Source organism: Megalobrama amblycephala, linkage group LG4 (genome assembly GCF_018812025.1).
Source record: "Megalobrama amblycephala isolate DHTTF-2021 linkage group LG4, ASM1881202v1, whole genome shotgun sequence".
NCBI lineage: Eukaryota > Metazoa > Chordata > Actinopteri > Cypriniformes > Xenocyprididae > Megalobrama > Megalobrama amblycephala.
Window position 1 is genome coordinate 19,402,935 of NC_063047.1, and position 19,367 is coordinate 19,422,301.

Consider the following 19,367-nt stretch of genomic DNA (forward strand, 5'->3'; position numbering starts at 1 on the left):
TTTGAGTAAAAACATTTTTATTCTCTTTAGAAATTAAAATACAGTTATCTTTTCCCTAGCTCATTATTAAATCAATTAAATGTTATTTTTAGTAGTTTATCCTCACAGAGTTATTCAGAGTTATGTTGTTTATCCACTACAGTCCTAGATGTTGAAGGATCTCATTGTTATCCACTATCACACAGAGCTCTGGCTCAGGATCATCTTGGTCGTAATCATCATAGTACTCATCATCCGCATAATCCTCATTGTCGTAGCATTCTGGGCGCAGGCAGCGAAAGCAGAACTCCTGGTTGCATTTGGGACAAATTATGTTAGGGCACCCCTCACCACTGTGTGTTAGTAGGGCATGACATCCTGGACAGGCCCTGAAGTACGGGCATCCTCTCACCGAGCTTTCTGGGTCATTGATTCTTGTGTCGCTGAGGAGGGCAGCACGGAGCGCACAGTTCGGCAGCATGCAGGATTTGGTGGTCGAAATGTCCTGTGGCCATTTTCTTTCACATGCCAAGCAGAACTGAAACACGCACCGGTTCGATTTAGAGCAAGACTTGCAGACCGCACACTGACCATCCAGAATGCCGATATCAGACTGATGACAAATGGGACACTGGGAAAGGGAGAAAGAATTTGTGGGATTTGGTCACACAATAAAATAAAGAGGGGCTCTGCTTAACAGATTCCATTCACTTGCTTTTCCACTTAAAATATCCAGCTTGTAGTAAAGTTGTAAGTTGTAAATTTCCACAACATTTAAAACTTTCGAAAACATTTTTTTTAATAAACTTTATAAATTGAGTACATTTACATTTATAAATTAATATAAATTAATTTTATCATTAAAGTAATTTTGATATATATATATATATATATATATATATATATATACACACACACACACACACACACACACACACACACACTAATACACACAATAAGCAGTGAAATATTTAGCCTAATTGATGGTGCAACAGTAACTGAAGGTCCAATTACATTCTGAGGGGTTAAAAAAAAGTATGATTTCCCCCAGTGTACTCAAAGAGTACTTTGCTTTAAAAGTACTTCAAGTACAATTTTCCTTAAATAATGCTCTAGTAGCAGTATTGGAGTACAATGACTCATGTACTTTACAACCCAAATCTGAAGCATTACCCCTCACACAGTTATATCATAAGTTTATTCATTCAACTACTGAATCAAAACTACAAAAAATGTATCAGGGCTAATCTAACTAGTATCCTCAGGGGTACATTTTCTCAATTTTCACATCTAAAATAGAACTAAAATGATAGCTATAGCTCAATGATCCTTAAAGTTTTAAAGGGTTAGTTCACCCAAAAATGAAAATTCTGTCATTTATTACTCACCCTCATGCCGTTCCACACCCGTGAGACCTTCGTTAATCTTCGGAACACAAATTAAGATATTTTAGTTGAAATCCGATGGCTCAGTGAGGCCTGCATAGGGAGCAATGGACACTTCCTCTCTCAAGATTAACGAAGGTCTTACGGGTGTGGAACGGCATGAGGGTGAGTAATAAATGACAGAATTTTCATTTTTGGGTGAACTAACCCTTTAACCCGTGAAGGCTCCTCTAGAAACTTATCAGTGGAAAATAATCAGACCCCTTAACATAGTTTGCTAAATGAAGTCTAAGAGCTTAATTCCCCTCCTATACTACTCTGTCAGAACAAGTGACTAAAAATAGTGTGCAAAATGTCTGACGTCACGATGGATCTTAGCGCTCTCACGCGGTCAATCTACCTTTGGAGCGTTCATGGCTCAAATCCTCCTGGACCACATTCACAGATGACAAACCTGAGAGACAGAGACAGAGAGAGAGAGAGAGAGAGAGAGAGAGAGAGAGAGAGAGAGTAGACAAGGGTCAGCGGATTAGAAACGAAAAAGAGAGAATTGTGCTGACAGAGATTCTGAGGACACTGACACAGCCATTGTACCACAAATGATCCACATTATAAAAATTTAGAACACCAGAAGAACATCTAAGGTGTAAAATAACATGCACTTCAAACATAAACGTTTTTGCCAACAAGAAAAGATGATTTCTTCCTACAAGTGTGAATTCGAGAAGTCTTGAGTTATATTCAGGGACTCTTACTACAGTATGTATGAGAAGAAGAGTAAATAACTACAAGTAAAATGTAGATCTACATACGTACCGGTGACCCACAGTGTTCTGTCCTCTTCTTTGTGCGAAGAGACACAAAACGTTTCTGTTTATTTCCTGAAAACTTAAACAGATTGAAGGGGAATACCAATAGTCCTGCTTTCACTTTCAGTTTTTATACAGAAAATAAAATAGATAAGCCTAACAAAGATACAATGTTGACAGTTTTCCAACAAATTAACTTTCATCTGAGAAAGGATTACTCTATGTGTAGTTGTTTGGCTGTCTTCTTCTTCAAAAAAAATACAATTAATTTAACATATGCCAATGATTACACAGATTTTTCGTGATTCGGGTTCATATGACGACATCTGCTGGCCAGAAGTTCTGGCTCTGACCACTCATGAATGGTGTTATTGTGTATCTGTTTTTGCACCCAATCTTCTTTAACATAATCTAAATATGTTTTGTGGTACTTTTCCCATCGTCGAAAAAAGTCTAGATTCACTGCAGCTTTTACAATAAATCTGCAAGATACTCTTGTTGCTGATACAAATAATGAAATTAAATTACATGCAGAAGGTTACAGTCAACCAAAAATCACAAAATTAATGTTTATCTTCATTCTCTTAAATGTTTTTCTTCATTTGAAATACAACTGACTCCGTAGGTCACATGACAGTGACAACATGGTAAATACACATGGTATACACATAAAGTACTATACACAGTCATAATATTATATATATATATATATATATATATATATATATATATATATATATATATATATATATATATAGAACATACTTTTTAATGGTTGTGAAGGAAGTTTAAAACCAAATGCAGTTGGCCTACACTTTGCTTCCGTACCATGGGTGCAGCAGGCGCAATGATATTACGCAGCGGCTGTGACCCCCCTGCTTGCACAGGGAGCGTGCCTTGCAACCATGGAGACATTTGTGAGAGGTGCTGCGTAATATCATTGTGCCTGCTTCACCCATGGTAACGTTACGGCATCAAAGTTCCTTGATTATTACACCAGAATGAGAGTATAGTTCCTAGCCATATTGGTAAATCCATACGTTTTTGCCGGCATGGTCTTAAGGTGATACGATTAGATTTTAGTGAAAATTGGACCAGTGGAGGAGATTGAAAAAGTGTGATTTTAAAGAAAATTAAAGTGGTGGAGACTAAGTTATGCTGATTACGGCAAAATTGGCATCAATGTTCCCAGCATGACCCACGGAACCTAATAAGACCAGTCTCATTACTATAGGCCACATTTATATAAAGCTATTAGCATTTTTAAAAAATTTCATTATAAAATTTGACCACAAGGAGGCTCTATCTCAAAACCTATTGTGTACCTTCAGAGCATGGTGCTGATGGCACATCCTGAGTTTTGTAATGGTACATCAATGAATTCATTTAATAGCATTTTATAGCAAATTTCATGTTTTGTTCAATTATAGCACCTCCAAGAGGCACAATCCCACCAATTTTTTTATGTGTCCTCTAGGTGACCCCATACATGTGTGTGTCAAATTTGGTGCAAATATCTCATTTCGTTTTGGAATTAAAGACATTTATATGTATGAGATCATAAAAAATGACCCATGGATGACTTTGTTTCGATTTTTTTGCCACTTCCTATCAAAATTTCGACATTTGGGATGAAACATATAGTTAACCAGCTTAAGTTCCGTGTATCCTACACTGGTTTCATCTCGATCAGACTAACGGTTTTGAAGATATTCGCAATCATTTTTTTAAGCGCTAAATCACCACTTCGCACAAAAAGTAAGTCGAAACCTAGCATGTTTGGTATCGCTGGACTCGGCAAGGATTCAGGGTTCTAAGAATATGACTCCTGTGAAAATAAGTCGACCACATCAAAAGTTATAAGAATATGAAAAATTCTCCACTAGGCGGCGCTGGTCCGAAACTTCTCAGGCTCCTTCAGGGCATTATGCTGATGAGCCAAACCAAGTTTTGTAATGATACGCTAATGTGTTCGTAAAATACAGAATTTTAGCACAAAATTCAAAATGGCCGACGGCCAAAATGGCTGATATGGGAAAATTGGGAATTTATGATTTTTGGACAAACCCATCAGAAGTTATAAGGAAAAATAGCCATTTTTCATATCTCCGGACCAGTAGGTGGCGCTGTGCCGAGACGCTGCATGTTGCCTCAGGTCATGCTTGTGATGAGTACCAAGTTTGGTCTGAATTTGATAAAGTGTTGCAGAGATACAGCATTATGTCTATTTTCGCAAGAGCTACGTAAAATTCATTTGCATGTTTATCAAAAACAGTTTGAGAAATCAACTTTAATTCCATAACTTTTTGTCGGCATGGTCTAAAGATGATCTGGTTCAATTTTCGTGATAATCTGAGTAACGACCTAGGAGGAGTTCGAAAAAGTAGGTTTTTCAGAAAATTCAAAATGGCGGAAAAATTTTTCTTAACCCAAGGAATCAGAGGAAAAAATAATATAATAGTATATAATAGTAGTCATTGGCCTAAAAGAAACAGATACAATAATATAATATGTAATGATATGAAAAATAATTATAAATAAAGTAAATGAATTAAGATACAAAATACACAGTTGAACCTGAAAAATACTTATTTTCCCCCCTATTTTTCTGACCAGACTATTAACCTTTAACTCAACTTTTTCCTCAGATCAAAAACGTCAAAGAAAACAGAGCAGTATCTCAAACTAATTATAGATCAATTTATTTGACGATCTAAATGTCCTGCGAAACAAGTTCTTTACCATCAACATATGCTTTTGGACCAACTAAGTATGCGCGGCACCCTTGTTGCCGACCCAGGTGGAAAAAAGTACACTTCTATAATGAACCTAAAGTGCTCTATTTTCACACACTAATTTTGTACTTAATATACAAAGGCCCGGTTTCACAGACAGGGTTTAGCCTAATCCAGGATTAAACCTTAGTTCAATTAGGGGATTTAAGTAGCTTTTATGAACATACACCAGAAAAAAACATTACTGGTGAGACAAAACAATGGCACTGATTTATTTTAAGGTATGTCAGTTTGAGTTGCTTTCAGTTAAAACGGCTGAAACATGCATTTTAGTCTAGGACTGGCTTAAGCCTTGTCTGTGAAACCAATCAGCTGATGAGCTGAAGAGATTTGCCAGTAAAATCTGGGATGACAGCCTCACATAGACTACTTCTGAAACTTTCTGTCTGATGTTTTCTCCTGGTTGCTCGGGCAGACCGTGGAGCCGCAGAGTCCATCTCCTCTTGTATCGGCAGAGATCCTGTACTTTATTCTCCAACTCACTGATTGCTTTTTCTGCACTCGTTATGCCAAGTTTACACTACAGGACATCGGCAGTTCGCTGTGCTGTTCAGACTACATGACTTGCTGTGGAAGTCGTTGTAGCGTTCACACTATGTGACACTACGTAAATGATCCGCAACAGACACTACACGAGCTGACAACAACTCTGACTTTATTTGAAAATGAACATTGGGAAGAAATTAGATTACATTTTGAATTTAATTTAATTAAAATTAAATGAACCCTTTTTCACACATAAGTTTAAAATATTGTGGCTGACCTCCCAGAGTTAAAGGGGTAGTTCACTCAAATGATCCAACCGTTGTCGTCTGTCAGTCGTATAATGCATGTCAATGGGAACTTCGTCTATTAGAGTAAAAAAAACATGCACAGACAAATCCAAATTAAACCCTGCGGCTCGTGACGACACATTGCTGTCCTAAAACACGAAACGATAGGTTTGTGCGAGAAACCGAACAGTATTTATATCATTTTTTACATGTTTACACAGTTTACACTATGTCCAACTGCCCTGCGCATCCGGTTAGTGAGGTCAGAAAACACGTTCTGATGATGGAAGTGATCTCTCGCGCTTTGCTTCAATGAGTGCGAGTCATCACTTCCGTTATCAGAGCGCGTTCAGACCTCACAAAATGGATGCTCGAGGCAGTTGAACATAGTGGTGTTTTAGAGGTAAAAAATGATATAAATACCGTTCGGTTTCTCGCAAAAACCTATCGTTTCATGCGTTAGGACAGCAATGTGTTGCTGTCACAAGCCGCAGAGTTTAATTTGGATTTGTCTGTGCATGTTTTTTGACTCTTATAGATTGTGTTGCCATAGACATGCATTATACGACTTACACATGGCAATGGTTGGAGTTAAAAATCATCATTTGAGTTCTACTGAAGAAAGAAAGTCACCTACATCTTGGATGCTCTGGGAGAAAGCAGATTGTTAAGATTTATAAGTATTATGCTCTCATTTGTATTCATTTGTATTTTATTTGTAACTTATTTTCCCAGCTTTGTTTTTTTTCCTCTGTAACAGGCATTCCAATCACAGTGCTGAGTATATGTCATGTGACCTAATCATTGATTGAATGATTACACGTGCTTATGTTGTTTAATAAAAGTGTGCGAGTCAGAGCGACTGGAGGTATGGGAAAGAGTACACAGTTGTTTGCGTCTTATTTGCGCGTACTCTGTTAACAGGTTATGGGCCCAGATAACGTAATATAGTGATATGGCGTGAAGGTCGCAATGGTTACTGCGTGCACCTGAGTTTAACCCGAGACAAGACCTACTTACAACATGAGTAGAAGGGAAAAGGAAGCGACCACAACAAGCCACTGGTTAAGACTTGTCTTCGACGGGGATGACAAGTATTATGAGATATGGGAGACAAAATTTTTGGGCCACCTTTGTTTACAAGGATTAAAAGAGACTATTTTAAATGAACAATCTGATGAAGATGAAGAAGATACAGCAAAAAACGCTGAAGCCTACGCGGAACTTATAAAGTTTTTGGATGATAAAAGTTTATTGTTGGTCATGAGAAAAGCAGCAGACGACGGACGAGAGGCGCTGAAGATTCTGCGTGAATATTATGCTGGCAAGGGGAAGCCCCGGGTAATAAGTTTATACACAGAGCTAACTCTAGTAAATCTGCAAAGTACACAGGAACAGGTCACAGTAAAAGAACCAGAAGTGTGCAATAACCAAACACAAAAAGATGAAGATAAACCTGAACAAAGGAGAAATCCTGCCAGAGAGAGGAAAAGGCCAGGTTATTTAGATGATTATGTTTGTGGTTTTGAAGGTGATGTAACTGACATTGATAATTGTTACAGACTTGTATAATGTACCCCAAACATACAGAAAAGCTGTTGCATCAGTGAACATGAATGACGGGGTTAAAGCTATGGATGAGGAGATGCAATCATTAAAAGAGAATGTGAAATTTACCCTGACCAATCTACCTGAAGGTAAAGAATTAGTGGGGGGTAAATGGGTTTATGCAATTATGAAGAATAGTGATGAATCAGACAAATACAAAGCACGATATGTTGCCAAAGGGTACAGTCAAGAGAGAGGTGTGAACTATGATGAGACTTTTTCTCCAACTGCCAGTATGACTAGCATCAGAGTGTTGATACAAAAAGCAGTGCAGGAAAATTTAATTGTTCATCAGATGGATGTGAAGACAGCATATTTACATGCACCAATAGAATGTGAAATGTATATGAAGGTTACGAGGTAAAATCTCAAGACAATGAAAAACTGGTGTATAAACTGGAGAAATCACTGTATGGACTTAAACAGTTAGGCAGGAATTGGAACAGAATGTTGCATGAGTATTTATGTGAAATCAAGTATGTTCAAAACCCAGCTGATCATTGTGTTTACACAAAGGTTATAGAAACTGAGAAAGTTTTCATAATCATATGGGTTGATGACTTGATTATTGCTGCCAGTGATATGAATGTGCTTAAAAATGTGAAAGCGATGCTCATGTCAAAGTTTAAAATGAAGGCCTTGGGGAAGTTAACACATTTTCTTGGCATTGATTATGTACAAAATGTTGACTGTGTTAAAATGTCACAACATGGGTATACTGAGAAAATACTTGAGAGATTTGACATGAAAAATTGTAAGTCCAGAGCTACCCCATGCGAACAAATACTAGACTATTCTAATGATACCGAGATAATGAATGATGTCAGAAAATACAGGGAGGCAGTAGGTAGCTTAATCTACCTGGCAACATGTACAAGACCAGACCTAAGTTTTGTAGTAAGTAAACTGTCACAATACTTTACAAAGCCAACCATAGAACAGTGGAATACTGTCAAGCATGTTTTAAGATATTTGAAAGGCACCCAAGACAAAGAACTGTGCTACAGGAAAGGTGCAAATGAGAACTTGATACATGCATACAGTAACGCGAATTGGGCAGCTGATGTAAGTGACAGACGAAGCACTACGGGTTACTGCATTAGCTTAAACAAAAATGGTCCATTGGTCTCATGGAAGACCAAAAGGCAGCCTACTGTTGCACTGTGAGGCTGAGTATATGGCATTAGCCGCAACTGTACAGGAGTGTTTATACTTACACCAATTGCTAGAAAACATTGATGGTATGAAGTATGAGTCTAGAGTCTATGAAGACAATCAAGGTTCTATAGCTTTAGCAAAAAATCCTGTGCATAGACAGAGATGTAAACATGTAGACATAAGGGTAGAACGGGGCAAAAGGCGCCTTTGATTTTATTTTCCTCTAAACCACTAGATGGCACAAAAACTTGCCGCAGCACTTTACTAAATATCTGCTTTACATAATGAACGTGCAAATTTGTCTGATCCTTGACGAGATCGCGGGCAGCAAAGCAAAGTTGATTCTGAGGTAGTTTGATGTAATATTTGATGTTTTTTTAAAATGTTGTTGATTTAAGTAGCAAATAAGAAACCATCAAATTAATGTTTGTATTTTCCGACAAAGGTCTTCTTAATGGTTTTCAGTTTTGTTCAAGGTAATTCAAGCAATATTAGGTAATACCCATATTTATAATGGGTAGTTTATAATTAATCATATAATAAAATATAATTTATTGTTACTACTATAAATCTATAATAAATATTATGGGATCTCATTCAATGCATTCAGAATCTTTACTTTTTAAAGTAATTTTGTTTCTGTATTTTTTAAAATATATTTTTATATTAACAGGCTTATTTTAATAACAATATATTTATTAAACAAAAAATAATTCTTGTATTTATCAAAATAAACAGAAAATGGTACAAACTTTGCTAAAGTGATTATTTTTAACAAACATTTACCTAGACATTATTAAAAACATTATTTTAGCTAAAGTATTTGTATGAATACTGTGTGCCTTAAAAGGCCCCCCTCACCACCTCATACATTTATAAGATTTTTAAACAAAATTAACCACTTTTATGATTTATTTTCACACAAAATATGATGCTCCATCAAAGGTCAATACAAACATATATATTTTTCCTGTAATCATACACTTTGAGAGTAGTCAAAAGCACATTTTTTCTTAAGGTGTGCCTTTAGCCCCGTTGTACCCTAAATACCATTTTGTAAGATTGGTGATAAATGAAGGCAGAATTAGTCTGAAGTACTGTCCAACTGATGATATGGATGTACTAACAAACCAGCAACAAAGCTTAAGTTAATGAAATTTTATTTGTTTATGTTCGGTGTATGAATTGTGTACTTATGTTAAAATGATGAAATGACAAATGTTCGAGCAAGTGGGGGTGTTAAGATTTATAAGTATTATGCTCTCATTTGTATTTTATTTGTAACTTATTTTCCCAGCTTTGTTTTTTCCCCCTCTGTAACAGGCATTCCAATCACAGTGCCGAGTATATGTCATGTGACCTAATCAGTGATTGAATGATTACACGTGCTTAATAAAAGTGTGCCAGTCAGAGCGACTGGAGGTATGGGAAAGAGTACACAGTTGTTTGCGTCTTATTTGCGCGTACTCTGTTAACACAGATAAACATCAAATTTTCATTTTTGGGTGAACTATCCCTTTAAGGTCACCATTAGAACGTTTCCTTTACTGTTTCCATGACGACGAGTCATGATTGTCACGTGACACACCGCGGCCACTCTGTATGACAAAGGTATCGCTTATCTCACCATGTCATCAACTATCTGATATTCCGATTATGCAAGTGAGTGTTTTGTCATTTAAAAACCTACATCATGATCTTGATCTTAATCTTTAACGCGAGATGGGCGCCGCATTGTTTGTTTGCGCTTCAGTTCAGAGAGTCCTGTCAGTCGGACATGAATTCATCCATTTGTACCGAAATACATGTGGCCGGTAAACTAGAAGAATAGAGTGAGCTTTGTAGCTTACACAATGTGTATCTGATATGAATAAACGTCAGCAATGATAGGCCAGTGGATACCAACCTTTTTTAGGCCAAGGTCCCCCTCCTCTCCGAATCAATACACCAGAACTTTCTAATGATAAAACTTATCTTCATTAATATTCACGTCGAGCTAGACGGGCGTGGTTTCAGCAACCAGTCACATCAGCTCAAACCACGTCCCGCCTCTTTGCCCATTTTCAGTTATCCGGGAGTGACGTGCGGTGACGCGCTGCTAAGATCGCAGCGGTGGGTGACGTCACGGAGGCTACGTCCATATATATATATATATATATATATATATATATATATATATATATATATATATTTTTTTTTTTTTTTATTTTTTTTTTTTTTTTTTTTACAGTCTATGGTTATTAGCCAACTTTTCAACCCCTTGTTATTATTTCTTGAAGAAACTCAAGATAGATTTAAACCTTCAGAGTTGCAAACATACTTTGCCGACATTCTTTAGGGTACAACTTAAAAGTACTTACTGTGCTCAGTTACACAGTAACTTAAACAAACAAGTCAACCTGCCATACCAAACAAGACCACAGGGAGATACCAAAGGACAGAATTTAAAAACTATGCGGATCCATTCAAAATTATTAAACACATAACACCACTGATCCTCTCAAACTTCTCCAAAACACGCTTGTTCGGCAGCATCCATTATAAAACACTCGCAGTAGCTACATTAATTTTGACAACTACGTGAATATATTGAACTGTGTTTTCATGCAGAAATACGATGTTATATCGATGTTTGCGCATTATAATAACGGACTCGCGCATGTATATGAACGTATGAACGACTCCTGTATGTCACTGTAACGGTTTTTACCTTCATTACAATCGTCATCCATCAAAACCTTTTTAGCGACACTGGTTTTCTTTTTCCAACTGAGAGAGTTTGAGTTTTGAGCCACCGTTGAGTCAGTCAGTATTTCACAGCAGCATGATGAAACGGCTGAACCGAAACAATCACAGAATATGTATGAGAGAGGTGCATGCCGCCTTGTTTTAAATGTATTTTTTAATTAGTTTAATTTAGCTTTGTTTTAATGTAACGCATTAATAATTAAATTAATGAATTATATTAATATATTTAAATTGATTTTAAGTTATCTAGCGGCCCACCTGGAGGATCATTGAGGACCCCTAGTGAGCCGCAGCCACAGATTGAAAACCACTGAAATAGACTATTTGAATTGATTGTTATTGCTGCTCTCAGACATCAGTGTGTATTGCATTGTCCGTCTCGTCGCGACACCAGACACCACAGGATATCGAGACGGCCGACAGCTCCAGATATTTAGCATATTCTAGTTATTTGTCTAGCATCAGCGAGGTGTTGGCGACGCGTCAGCGCCTCTTTGATGCGTCATTGAGTAGTTCACACATAAAGATTGGCAAGCGCTGATTTCCCCCGATCACAGCCCGACCTGTCGGCGAGCTCGTTAACTTGCAAATCGGGCCTAAAATCCTGTAGTGTAAACTTCCCATGTGAAAAAAAAAGTACGTTTCAATAATGTACTTAAAGTGCTCTATTTTCGCACACTAATTTTGTACTTAATATACTAAAGATTCTTCTTTAGTACTTCTTAAAGGTGCTACAGAGGATCTTTTCGTCAACTGAGAAACCAGAGACTGTTACTGAGTTTTTGAAATGAGTGCATGCGTAAGAACAACCCCCCTCCTTCACAGCTCATTTCGAAGGAACGCCTCCCAAAACTCGTGCACGAGCATTTGAACACGAGTGTTTACCACCGGCATTCGCTGTGTCGTGTTAGTGGATTCATTATGTCGGACTCACCGCAGGTAACTCATAATCTGCAGTTGTTACTCCTGTCTCCTGACAAAAACATTGCATGCGGCGCCTGTAGAGTGTGGAAAGTTACTGGAGCGCGCAGCCGCGCACATCTCTCACAAGGAACGCCATGGCAGTGATTGACAAGCCAGAGGGCCAGTCGTTTACACGATGATCGCGTAAACGATTGGCTGATGTTTTTAAGGCCCTACCTCGTGCACAGATGATGTATATTAATATTATTACTTTCAGTGCACCTAATAAATAGTCTTTTATTAGTTAGTAAAGACAGTTTCAAGTAATATTGCAAAAATGTATAAAACAAAACATCCTCTGTAGCACCTTTAAGATAATCTTAAGAACATCTAAGTGAACTTAACTGTGCTATTTTGAGACACCATGAAATATGAACTAAAATGTGCTTTTAATATACTATCTCAGTTGAGTACACTTAGATGTTCTTAATATTATCTTAAGAAGTACTAAAGAATAATTTTTAGTATATTAAGTACAAAATTGCACGAAAATAAAGCACTTTAAGTACATTATAGAAGTGTACTTTTTTTCACCTGGGTTGGATTACCCGTTGTTCGACGCGCTCCACTTCCTTGATATCTTTTATTTCCTCTGTCAGAAATTCTACTGTTATCTTTACATCCTCGATGCCTTTGTCAAGAATGTCAGCTCTTTCGGACTTGAGAGATGTTATTATAACAGTGGCTAGACAAGACTGCAGGTTTTCATCAACTTAATCATCATCATCACCACCACCACCATCATCATTTTCCTCCCCCCTACATTGATACGACACTCATTAACACAATAGTGCATTATACATCACTCAGGGCGGTTCCTGTGAACACTTGTCAATGTTTACAAAAAAAAAGAAATTGTCAATGTTTACAAATGATTAGGAAATGACAGCAATCTGTGAAGCTGTTGAAGTTTAGCGTTTGTTTGTGATTTAATATCTCTGAGTAAGTCTACAATCAGGGATAGTCCATGGCTTTTTATCTGTTCCGTATAATAAATTGTTCAAACAGGGTGTCGTTCAGAAGTGATAAACTTATGAATGGCAGGTCGGACCACATAACATTCATTCATCGAATCATATTCCAAACATCGCACTTAGACAAGAGAATAAACATAATCAGGTAGATGTGGAGAGTACATACAGTGAACGGAATGTGACTTCTCACCTTTTAACACAAAGTACGTCTACGTGTTTCGAGGCGGAGTAACGCTTTCGAGGTTTAATCTACTCAGAGCCATATTGCCGACCAATGACGGCCAGACCTCAGGCGCAAGAGGAGGAGCATGCATAAGTAAGCGTTCGGGTGAGTATATGTGTGTATGTGTGGTTCCCCCCCCCAACTCCAAACTTTAAACCCTATCAGAATTTTATTGTACAAGTGTGACACAGGTGTAAAGAAGTGAGATGGGAGACATTTCAGAGTGCAGCTGTTCTTCAGTGGTGTTGTGTTGCATCGGTTTCGTTACGGCTGTATATTACCTGCTGAGGTGGTCATGGCAGTGTTGGCATGGATTCAAAGCGTATATGATCTCTGAGATCTGGCAAACGGACCTGAGAACATACGGGCAGTGGGCTGGTAAGACTTTCCTCACAGCTGCAGAGTGCATTCCTTTCCTTTTATCCTGTTATGATAAAATTATCAATTGTTATAGATGCTGTACAGTGGCAGGAATAATTAAGACCAATAATAGTGCCTGTCTGTCATCTGCGTATTCTTTCATTGTTAATGTCTATGGCAAGCCGTTGTAACATTTAGTCCCTTCACCAAATCTATTTGTGTGTTATGAATACACTGAATTCTGTGGGGATATAGGCCTATGCATGTCAGTTGTTACTAGTACCTGTTCTAGTTTTACTAGCAACTAATCATCAGGTACTACTTATTTCTGTTTATTAGATACAATTATGCACTATAGCATCGTTCTAAATTGTTACTGTTAGCATATATTATATCATATCTTTTTATGAATAACTTCTAGCGACCAACTGAATTGATCAGTATTCATAGAAACTGACTATACAAAGAAACTGACACTCTGGTATTCTAAATTATTTCATTGTCTTATAAGAGCTGCCTAAACTAATTTACTCATGTAAATGATGGATTTTATGAGACCAGGAAACATAACGTGCATTTTTGTTTCAAAGTATCAGGTTTTGCCACTCATCTGTGTTAACTAGACTTAGATGACAGTAATTGATATCTTGCCCCTGCTGATTCAAAAAAAATTACCAGCATAAATTGTATGCGGTTTGTACTGCTCAGCACAAGTTTTCTGCTGGCCCAGCTGGTGGACCATGCTTTAACCAGCAGAACCCTTCTGGATCAGCTGATGGAACATAGGGAGTCTGGCAGGCAAGTGAGGCAGCAAGGTCTTGCTGGAGCAGGACAGATGTTTGTGGTTAAGCAGCATGAAGGGGCGTCACACCAACATCTAGTGTCCAAAGCACAACATGTGCTTGTGACCTGCGTTGCTATTTTTTCTGCAGGGGTGTTCTTTTGCATTGGTTGACCAGTACAGTACATGTTCTGCTCAGGGTATCAGTAAACTCATCATTGCTGCCTTGTCAGACTTTTTCTTGTCTACTTAAAATGTGTCCAGGCAGGCATATTCAAACACCTTTAAACATCAGATACTATTGGAAGACAATTATAGTGGTTAAAGTTAGGTGGTCTTTTGATAACTGACAGTAGAACACAAAGAGGAAACAGTGCTGATATTTGAAATTGATAAATTTCACAAAACTTTCCTCTGTCTCTCACAGTTGTAACTGGAGCAACATCAGGGATTGGTCGAGCGTATGCTGAAGAGGTCAGTAAATAACTGTTTTTTGAAAACAATTACGTGGGTGTAATAGCATCTGTTTTGATACTAAAACGTTCACTACATATCTTTGTAGTTTGTAATTAACCATTTATCTGAGGTGCATAGTTAGGGTTCCTTAAAGCTACATGCAAAATTTGATGTCTTAAAGCACACTTAGCCATCGCTTTAAGTAAAGAAGTGTCAAGTTTGCTCTATAATTGTCATTAAAATGCAATTTTAGTGCAGTGTTTGACTATATAGGTGAATTGCCATAACAAACCAGTTTGGAAGTCTGATATCTTAAGAGGATACAGATGCACTTGTAATTTCCATTTGGCAAAATCTGCATTGATGTGGTCAAGTATTTTATCAGATTAAAATCCAGCCCTCTCTTGGCTGTGACGGTGTGTTGTTCTTGTCCTCAGGCAAGGAAGAGGAAAGTAGTCTGATTAATGAGAGGATGTTTATCATACAATGTGTTTGCACTCTTGTGTTTCTTATTAAAACAGTGAAAGACTCCTGTGACTGACTTCCACAATGGATTTCATTCTATGGAGAAAAAAAAAAAAAAGTTGTAAAGGATAGCAATACTCACAATAATATTTCCTGTATATACACAGTACATACACATATATAGTGTTTCTTTGTGTGTATTTGTATCTTAGCTTGCCAAACGAGGACTAAACATTGTTCTGATCAGTCGCTCGGAGGAAAAGCTTCACAGCGTTGCCAAAGAAATAGGTGAGTTACAAAGTGGAAGTGAAGGAAAAAAAAAGTAGCTTCTCAAAGAAGTGAAATCTGTCACCAGAACAGAGAAATCCATTTGTGTGCATGATCTTGACCACATTTTCTCAGAGTCTGGAATACGACTGAACACCGCCATAACTTTTTAAAATGTCATGGACCATATTTGCATATATGCTACTAAAAGAATAGTCTAATGTTCAGCTAATTTTGTAATCAATCTTTAATCTGTGTTCTTCTAGCCAGACTAGTTTTCTGTGGGGAAAAACAAAGTTTTATTTTTACAGAGTAAAAAAAAGAGCATAAATCAGCTTTGTACTCTGTTCGTTCCAGAGTCTCGGTTCAAGCGACAAACACATGTGATTCAGACAGACTTTGCAGAAGGCCATTCCATCTATCCAGCTATCGCACAACAGCTAATGGGCATGGAGATCGGAATTCTAGGTAAGATAATGATCAAGAATGATGTGTACAATGCAGTGAGGATGGTGTAAAAGAATGAACTGAATTTTAACAAGCCTTATAGGAGTCATAGCATAAATATTTTTCATTTCTGGAACCAAAAACAGTTGCAGTTTCAGTTTTATATGATCGTTTTTTTAACCCTTGTGCTGTGTTATCACCAAATATTAGATTCAATCTTTTTGTCAACTTGTTTTCTTTCAGTTAGTTCCAAAATGAAATATAAAACCTGTCCTAATTGATCATATTTATATATAGTCACAAGTGTGACTTTGTGCCATTTTTACTACAAGATAAAAGCATTTCAAATCAAAAATCCTGGTTAAACATTTAAGCACACTACTGTGATAAACTACAGAATATTTAAATTTTTTTATTGAATATTGCCAAAATGACCCACAAATAATGTTTTTTTGATCAAAATCATAAGCTCAGATAAAGGAGGCCTACAATCAATCAGATCAAAAAAGAAATACAAAACTTGTCCTAATTGAAAGAAAACAAGTTGACAAAAAAGATTCAATGCAATATTTGGTGATAATATAGCATATAGCAATTTTTGGTAGGCTGGTCATTTTTGGAACACCATAAGTGTAACAAGGTGGGGGATAAAAAAATATTGCAAAAATTCTCAAAACATTGGTTTAGTTATACCCTGGGTGAGTAAAGTCAGTAAGTTTTAGTCCAATGCGATAACATTAACTAGCATTTTCAGGAAAAAGAAAATCCTCTCTGGGTCAAAATGATCCGAACACAACCTGAGGGTTAAACACTTAAAACATTAAACGTGGACTATAAATTTAAGGCACTGAGGTTTTATAAAGATATAACTTTTATATAAATATTTTTTTTCTGTAAAACTGCTTTGAAACAATGTGTAATGTGAAAAGCACTTAGTAGTATTTATCTCTGCCTCATTATTTCAGTGTAACTGACTGGGGCAAATTTGTAAATAGCAAATAGGATTTTTAAGCGTAAACACTAATGTATGAATGTAATTATCTCTGTTTTCTTAGCAGAAGATCTATGCGGTCAACAAGTAGGATAATATAATACAATAAATAGTTGAAGAGAGGTATATAAATGATTAATTTCTTCTCTTCTCTCCACAGTGAACAATGTAGGTATGAACTATATTGGGGTTCTGGCAAATTTCCTGGATGTTCCTGATCCAGACCAGGTCTGAAATACTTTTTCTACAGCACACAGCTTGACTTTATACTCTATTGTAATCCGAAATCCATTGTATGAGAGAGTGTCTATTATATAAAAGGTTCTTTCTTCTATTTCCAGAGAATCACACAAGTGATAAACTGTAACATACTCTCCGTCACTCAGGTAAGAATATCTGTATGTGAACCTGTTAAAACATGGTCTGTTATATATATATATATAGGTTTTTATATTTTAAGTTTTTAAGTATTTAACTTTTTTTTTTTTACAGACTCAAAGTCTCATATATATATTGAGGGTGTAGAACATGTGCTACAGTTTACTGTACATAGAATAGTGAAATTAAGTACTGAAGTACTGTTAGTACCTACTGTGTACTGTAGCATTAAAAACCCTGTTTTGATGATTCTTTGATTCTTTCAGCTCTCTCTCCAGTGTTTGGATGCATTTTCTAAAGCACAATCACCTGTGCTCCTATTTATATTATCCTAATAATATCAATTTGCTACTTAATGTTAACTCAAGCATCACAATGCGAAACAGCACATATTTATCCATGACTTAATTATATGTGTTTGTTTTATATTGGAGAACATGGTCAAACCTGTGTAAAATTAGGGCATTTTTTGTGTAGTTTTGTAGAAATCTTAAAGCTGCCCTAGAACTTTTTTTAAAAAGATGTAATAAAAGTCTAAGGTGTCCCCTGAATGTGTCTGTGAAGTTTCAGCTCAAAATACCCCATAGATTTTTTTTAATTAATTTTTTTAACTGCCTATTTTGGGGCATAATTAGAAATGAGCCGATTCAGGGTGTGTGGCCCTTTAAATCTCGCGCTCCACGCCACAAGAGCTCGCGCTTGCCTTAAACAGCATAAAAAAAAAAGTTCACACAGCTAATATTACCCTCAAAATGGATCTTTACAAAGTGTTCGTCATGCAGCATGTCTAATCGCGCAAATACAGTATTTATTTGGATGTTTACATTTGATTCTGAATGAATTTGAGGCTGTGCTCCGTGGCTAATGGCTAATGCTACACTGTTGGAGAGATTTATAAAGAATGAAGTTGTGTTTATGCATTATACAGACTGCAAGTGTTTAAAAATGAAAATAGCGACGGCTCTTGTCTCCGTGAATACAGTAAGAAACGATGGTAACTTTAACCACATTTAACAGTACATTAGCAACATGCTAACGAAACATTTAGAAAGAACATTTCAAATATCACTAAAAATATCATGTTATCATGAATCATGTCAGTTATTATTGCTCCATCTGCCATTTTTTGCTATTGTCCTTGCTTGCTTACCTAGCTGTGCACATCCAGACGTTCTGCCCTTGTCTAATGCCTTTCATCCAGACGTTAATACTGGATGCCCTTGTGTAATGCCTCAATCATGGGCTGGCATATGCAAATATTGGGGGCGTACACCCCGACTGTTACGTAACAGTCGGTGTTATGTTGAGATTCGCCTGTTCTTCAGAGGTCTTTTAAACAAATGAGATTTATATAGGAAGGAGGAAACAACGGAGTTTGAGACTCACTGTATGTCTTTTCCATGTACTGAACTCTTGTTATTTAACTATGCCGAGGTAAATTCAATTTTTGAATCTAGGGCACCTTTAAAGAAATTTGGAATATATGTGAAAACAAGTGAAATGTGTCAAACATTTTGGGAAATGTGTCTTTGTTTTGCAAACTTAATGAAAGGTTTGGGAAACTGTGTAATCTGAATCAGTTATAGTGTGTTAGCTCTCGAGAAAAACAATATGTTTTTTTGAATAAGTTTTATTCAGCAGGGATGCATTAAATCAAATGCATTAGATCAAAAGTGACATTAAAAGACATTTAAAATGCCGCAAAAGATTTCCATTTCAAATAAATGCTGTTCTTTTGATGTTTCTGTTCACTAAACAAATCGATCATGGTTTCCACAAAAATATTAAAATGGCACATTCATGTGAT

General features: G+C 36.7%; 2 protein-coding genes across 6 annotated transcripts in view; one reads left to right on the plus strand and one right to left on the minus strand.

The window, feature by feature from the left end:
• LOC125266958 (E3 ubiquitin-protein ligase ARIH2-like) lies at nucleotides 1-10,504 on the minus strand. Of its 3 annotated transcripts, none has more exons than XM_048188111.1 (4): nucleotides 10,414-10,497; nucleotides 2,181-2,252; nucleotides 1,765-1,818; nucleotides 1-610 (listed from the first exon to the last, which is right to left on the minus strand). In XM_048188111.1, exons 3-4 carry the CDS (start codon nucleotides 1,777-1,779, stop codon nucleotides 137-139), a joined length of 489 nt encoding a protein of 162 aa, XP_048044068.1. In that variant the 5' UTR covers nucleotides 1,780-1,818; nucleotides 2,181-2,252; nucleotides 10,414-10,497; the 3' UTR covers nucleotides 1-136. The 3 variants fall into 3 exon arrangements, with proteins under 3 accessions (XP_048044068.1, XP_048044069.1, XP_048044070.1); XM_048188112.1 differs by having other exon boundaries at nucleotides 2,181-2,245; nucleotides 10,414-10,432; XM_048188113.1 differs by lacking the exon at nucleotides 2,181-2,252 and having other exon boundaries at nucleotides 10,414-10,504.
• Nucleotides 10,053-19,367, plus strand: part of hsd20b2 (hydroxysteroid (20-beta) dehydrogenase 2) — an 11,935-nt gene continuing 2,620 nt past the window's right edge. Inside the window, exons 1-8 of one of the 3 annotated variants that reach the window (XM_048188110.1) lie at nucleotides 10,053-10,169; nucleotides 13,397-13,520; nucleotides 13,607-13,793; nucleotides 14,984-15,030; nucleotides 15,690-15,765; nucleotides 16,102-16,212; nucleotides 17,343-17,410; nucleotides 17,524-17,568. In XM_048188110.1, the coding sequence (XP_048044067.1) occupies nucleotides 13,622-13,793; nucleotides 14,984-15,030; nucleotides 15,690-15,765; nucleotides 16,102-16,212; nucleotides 17,343-17,410; nucleotides 17,524-17,568 (519 nt within the window). In that variant the 5' untranslated portion in view covers nucleotides 10,053-10,169; nucleotides 13,397-13,520; nucleotides 13,607-13,621. Of the gene's footprint in view, nucleotides 10,170-12,726; nucleotides 13,521-13,606; nucleotides 13,794-14,983; nucleotides 15,031-15,689; nucleotides 15,766-16,101; nucleotides 16,213-17,342; nucleotides 17,411-17,523; nucleotides 17,569-19,367 lie in introns of those variants that run through there. The other 2 variants (XM_048188109.1, XM_048188108.1) reach the window with 2 other exon arrangements.